The sequence below is a fragment of the Dasypus novemcinctus genome, chromosome 23 (assembly GCF_030445035.2).
Source record: "Dasypus novemcinctus isolate mDasNov1 chromosome 23, mDasNov1.1.hap2, whole genome shotgun sequence".
NCBI lineage: Eukaryota > Metazoa > Chordata > Mammalia > Cingulata > Dasypodidae > Dasypus > Dasypus novemcinctus.
In genome coordinates, this window is record NC_080695.1 from 41,548,855 (window position 1) to 41,553,758 (window position 4,904).

The window sequence follows — 4,904 nt, forward strand, 5'->3', positions numbered from 1 at the left end:
CAGCATTGACACTAATGAGACCCTGATGTGCACTGATCCTTTGGCCGGCACCCAAGGCCTCTGGTCCCCACAGGGACTGTGCACCTGACTGTAAAGGGGACAGGAGACACTATCAGGAGGGGTGACAGTGCTGCTTGGACCTCTGGAGGCATGAGGCCCCCAGGTGCTGGGGTTGTGAGGTGGACTTGAAAATGCAGCGCTCTTTTCCCCCACTAGCCCTGAGCCCTCAGTCACTTGAGTGCTAGGTCCCCTTAAGGGGCAGAGAACACACCCTGTCCTCAGGCTGCTGAGCTCCAGCTGAGACCACTGGACACTGGCCTGGGTCCTAAGGGCCTGCAGAGTCTGAGCTGGGTAGGGTGGGGCCTGCTGACATCCCCTCTCTCCAGGAGCTGTTCAAGAAGGTGGTGCCCTATCACTGCCTGGGCTCCATCTGGTCCCAGTGTAACAAGAAGGGCAAGGAGCACCTGGCACCCACCATCCGCGCCACCATCACCCAGTTCAACTATGTGACCAACTGCGTCATCACCACCTGCCTCGGGGACTGGAACATGAAGGCCCCGGACAGGGCCAGGGTGGTGGAGCACTGGATCGAGGTGGCCAAGGTACTCTTAGGGGCCCTTTCTGGGATCCTAGAACCCCTCTTTGTCTTATGAGCTCTCAGGACCATAGGCCCTCCCTGGCTGTAGCACAGCCCTGCACTCTCCTCACTTCCCACCCAGACTACTACCTTGGATTGAGTGTTGGTGTCGCACACTGGGCCCAGAGCTGTCCCTCAGGGGATTTCTCTGTGCCTATCTAATCCAAGAGTGGAGAAATCAGCTGATGGGGCTGGAGCTGGAGCAGGGGGGTACTAAACCCCACTTTATGGCTCATTCTTTCTCTCTTCCCAGGAGTGCAGAATCCTTAGGAACTTTTCCTCATTCTATGCTGTCATCTCTGCTCTTCAGAGTCATTCAATTCACCGTCTGAAGAAGACATGGCAGGAAGTTTCCAGGTGGGCAGGCCTCACGCCAGGAAGCACCAGGGTGGACCAGGGACCCTGTGGGGGCTGGGCATTGCCATTCAGGGAGCCTGGGAGGCAGCAGCTCCTGAGCAGGGGCCTGGCAGTGTCGTGCTCTAGGTCCCCACATGACCTGAGGTCAGCTTTTTACCTCAGCACTGGTTCCTTCCTCTGTCAGATACAGAGTCGAGTAAAATGGGAGCATGTGAAGTGTTTGCTTCTCAGCAATACTCTGTCCAATTGAAATCCACATGTGTGAAAACCAGCTGCTCATGAAATGGGAATTGGGATCCCCATTGTGTCCACATGAGAGCTCAGACCCAAGTCCTATGATATCCTGCAGCACTCAGAGCTACCTAGTTTCAGCATCACCCATCCAGGCCGTCCAAGTCCTAGGTGGCTAAAATAAAGTGGAATAGCCCCTACATCCTCCCACTCACTCCCACCTTTCTTCTCCCTTCTTGCTCTCCCTCAGGGACAGCTTCCACCTATTTCAGAAGCTGTCTGAGATGTCCCCAAATGACAACAACTACTCACAGAGCAAGGAGCGGCTCATCAAGGTAAAGAGGAGGCCGGGGTTTCTGAGTGGGATGTGGTTTTCTTAGTTTCTCACTGAAAGTTTTGTTGGAAAATTCTATCTGTTCTTGTGTGGAAGATAGATATGTTTAGTTCATGGGCAGGTGGTGGGGGGCAGTTATAGAACAGTAGGCTGTGGTTCTCAGATGTGGTGGAGGTGGCTGTGATGATTCAGGAGGAGATGGTGAACTGGCAGGATGAGAAGTGTCTATCCATGGGGGACAGTCTCATAACAGTGCCACGTTGGCAATGATGTGTGTGCCAGAAGACCACGAGAAATATTTGGAAGACAGGAAAACATGTCAGGTCCTTCCTGACCATAACTAGAAGCTTCAACATAAAAGAAGAAGCAAAACATTAATGTGCAGTGCTCCAGGTGGCCCCCACTCTACCTGGACAGTCAGACCTGGCATCTGGGAGACCATTCCTGAGTGGATGCAGGGACTTGCTTCAGACAGAATATTTTGAGTTGACCTTGAGGATCAACTTTGGATATCCTGAGTTGATCCTGGGGATCAACTTTGGTTAGACTTTGGGCAGACTTTGGGGTCTCCACTAAAGTGGGATGGGGTTAAAGGAGGTACTCAGCTAGGCCTCCAGAGACACCCCATCCTCAAGCTCCATGGCTGGGATGATATGAGGCCCCTCACACACACAGTGGGTAGTGGGGTGATATTTCAGAAGAGGCCTCCATCTGAGAGGGAGAAGGCTGTCCTCCAACACCCTGAGTGAATAGGTACAAGTCGATACACTCTTGGATCTCTGTGTCCTCACATGGAATGGAGGTATGACCATCCAGTGGGGCTCACCTTCACAGTGAGGTGTCAAGGTTAAAGGGAGAAAAAGAATGAGGCTGAGCATTCCCACGACTTTGAGGAGGAAAGCATGATGTTCAGAGCATCTGTGCTGCTAGCATGCATCACTGAGAGCTCTGGATCCAATGAGGGGGGTTAGGTCTTTGTCATCAAGTCACAGATGAACAATCAGGCTCAGGAGCCCAGCCCTCTTGCACAAGGTTATGCAGGGATATCAGGAAGTGATGGTGGCAGATTTGTACCTGCCCATGTGGTACAAATCACCCAAGGAACCAGGGACAATGGGTGAGAGGTGGAGAGCCTCACTGACCTCGTCCTCAACCTTGGCAGAAGGGGATCTTTAAGTTATCTACCCTGAAGATGAACCCCAAGAGGACCCAGAAGCAGCAGCAGCAGGAGAGGGTGAGTGTGCCTGAGGCTGGGAGGGTCAGGCCAGGTGGCTTCCAAGTCAGGATGGGGACCTCCTCAAACCCATCCCTCCTGGGCCACATAGCCTGGAAAGCCTCCCTTCAGTGCACCCCCACTGGAACCTTTAGGGCCAGGAGCCATGGGGATCCTGGGGGAACTATTTGCTGCCAGTCACAGCAAGAGCTGGGAATAGGCAACTCTGGGTGGATGGGGTGGGGGAGGAGGGTAAACATCTTGATGAAAGAAAAGGCACTGATGAGAGGTGACTGCAAGGGAGTTTGGGGTCCTTGGAGGTTGGGGAGGGGAAATTAGGGGTGACAGTTCAGTGTCCTGTGCTGTCCCATTGGAAGGCTGGGTGGTCCCTGAGCCTGAGGCTGAGGAGATTTCAGGGAAGGTCTTGGGGACACCTGAGAATCTGTGCTCATCCCCACCCCACCCCCTCCTAATGCCATAGGGTGTCATCCAGGACACTGTCCCATACCTTGGGACATTCCTCACAAAATTTGTGATGATGGACTGTGCCATGAAGGAATATCTGGATGTGAGTGAGCCTGGGGGCTGGGGCAGGGTGGGAAAGGGACCATGAGGCCTGGGATGAGAGGCCCTCCCTGAGCACAGCGCTCTCAGCAGTGGGCACACCGCACCTTCTGGGAGCCTCCCAGCAGCACTGGGAGCTGGGGTGCCATGGGTTTCTTACAGATGAGTAACCAGGGCCTGGTAAAAATGTCCATCTCCCCATGGTCCTCAGAGCCTGGGACTGGAAGGTCTCTCTGTCTCCACTCCCAGTCCCCACTCCTGGTGCCCAGAAGCCTGCCTGGATCCATCCCTGGGCTGGATTGCCCCACACATGTTGACCCTCCAGTGGTGCAGCATGACAGGAACTCAGGGCAATGGGGATGGCAATGGCTGCGGGCCCTTTTATGATGGATGCAAACTCTTTGTCTTCCAGGGAATGATGGTCAATTTTGAGAAAAAAAGGAAGGTGAGCAGCTGTGGCCATCATTTGTGACAATGTCTGGGCTGGGGTGAGGAGGAGAAAAACAGAGACCCTCCTGGGTAGGACACCCATGACCGCTTAGGTAGACAGGAAGAGTTTTAGGAGAAAAGACAGCCTTTTCTGGAGGGTGGGGGTTATACGTGGGATGAAGGACAACTTCGTGGAGGATGAGTTGTGTGAAGTCAGCCCTGAGAGCAGGTAAGCCTGGGTGGGAGTGGAGGAGTGAGGGGACCCACAGGAGCCAAATCAGCCCCTGGCCCCCTCCCACTCAGCAAGCCCACACAGGCCTCAGTGGCACCACTTCTTTCTTTTGGCCCCAGGAATACCAGATGATTGCTGAGCTCCAGCAGCTCCAGGCAGGCTGCTGCTTTGACACCCTTGTGCCCAGTGAGCCATTTGCAGCCTGGTTTGGGGCCATGGAGCAGCTCAGCGAGGCTGACAGGTGAGGCCAGGATAGACTCAGGCCATGGTATGGCAGGATTGCCCTGGTGGCTCCTGGGTCAGCATAGGACCTATTCCCTGAAGAGAGCTGGGACACACAAATGCCGCCGCTGTGCATACACTGGGAAGGAGGACTGAGGTGTGGCTCCCAGAAGCCTCACAGCCACCACTCTGTCCTGCAGCTACCGCCTGTCTTGTGAAAGGGAGCCCCCACCCCAGGCAGCCAGTTAGAGCTTAAAGACTGATCACTTCCCAGAAGGCCTTGGAGTGAAGCGTGAGTTCCCCATCCAGGGTGGCAAGTGTGGGCTGGCTTGGGGCTCAGGGGAGCCTCAAACTAAGTGTGGGATTTGGAGCCTGACAGTTTATTGCTGGGATCCCTTCTCCACTCCTGAACAACCCTGCAAATGTGGTGAGTCACCCCATTTTGGACCTGTTTCCTCATCTGTGAAATGAGGTGATGCTGCCCCATCTCTCAGGCAGTCTGAGTCCACTGGCTACTACTCATGGACCAAACACTTAGCAGGGTACAGTCGTAGCAGGGCAGGGGTTGGTTGCATCCCACGTGAGGACCCCAAGTTGAGATGATCCATCCATGAAGCCTCCAGGCCCCCGACTCTGAGCCCAGTGGTAGCAGCACCTCCCACTCCAGTGTCCAGCTCCAGGGTGC

General features: G+C 54.7%; 1 protein-coding gene and 1 long non-coding RNA gene across 2 annotated transcripts; both read left to right on the plus strand.

Annotated features, from left to right (window-relative positions):
- Positions 1–915: 915 nt before the first annotated feature.
- On the plus strand, positions 916–2,794 carry LOC131275522 (uncharacterized). The gene is made up of 3 exons (XR_011647250.1): positions 916–994; positions 1,476–1,560; positions 2,722–2,794. It is a non-coding gene; the product is annotated as an uncharacterized lncRNA (long non-coding RNA).
- A 464-nt stretch (positions 2,795–3,258) lies between these two features.
- On the plus strand, positions 3,259–4,501 carry LOC131275565 (ral guanine nucleotide dissociation stimulator-like). The gene is made up of 4 exons (XM_058286316.1): positions 3,259–3,340; positions 3,749–3,781; positions 4,117–4,238; positions 4,420–4,501. The coding sequence occupies exons 1-4, from the start codon at positions 3,308–3,310 to the stop codon at positions 4,466–4,468; spliced, it is 237 nt and encodes a 78-aa protein (XP_058142299.1). The 5' UTR covers positions 3,259–3,307; the 3' UTR covers positions 4,469–4,501.
- Positions 4,502–4,904: the final 403 nt, after the last annotated feature.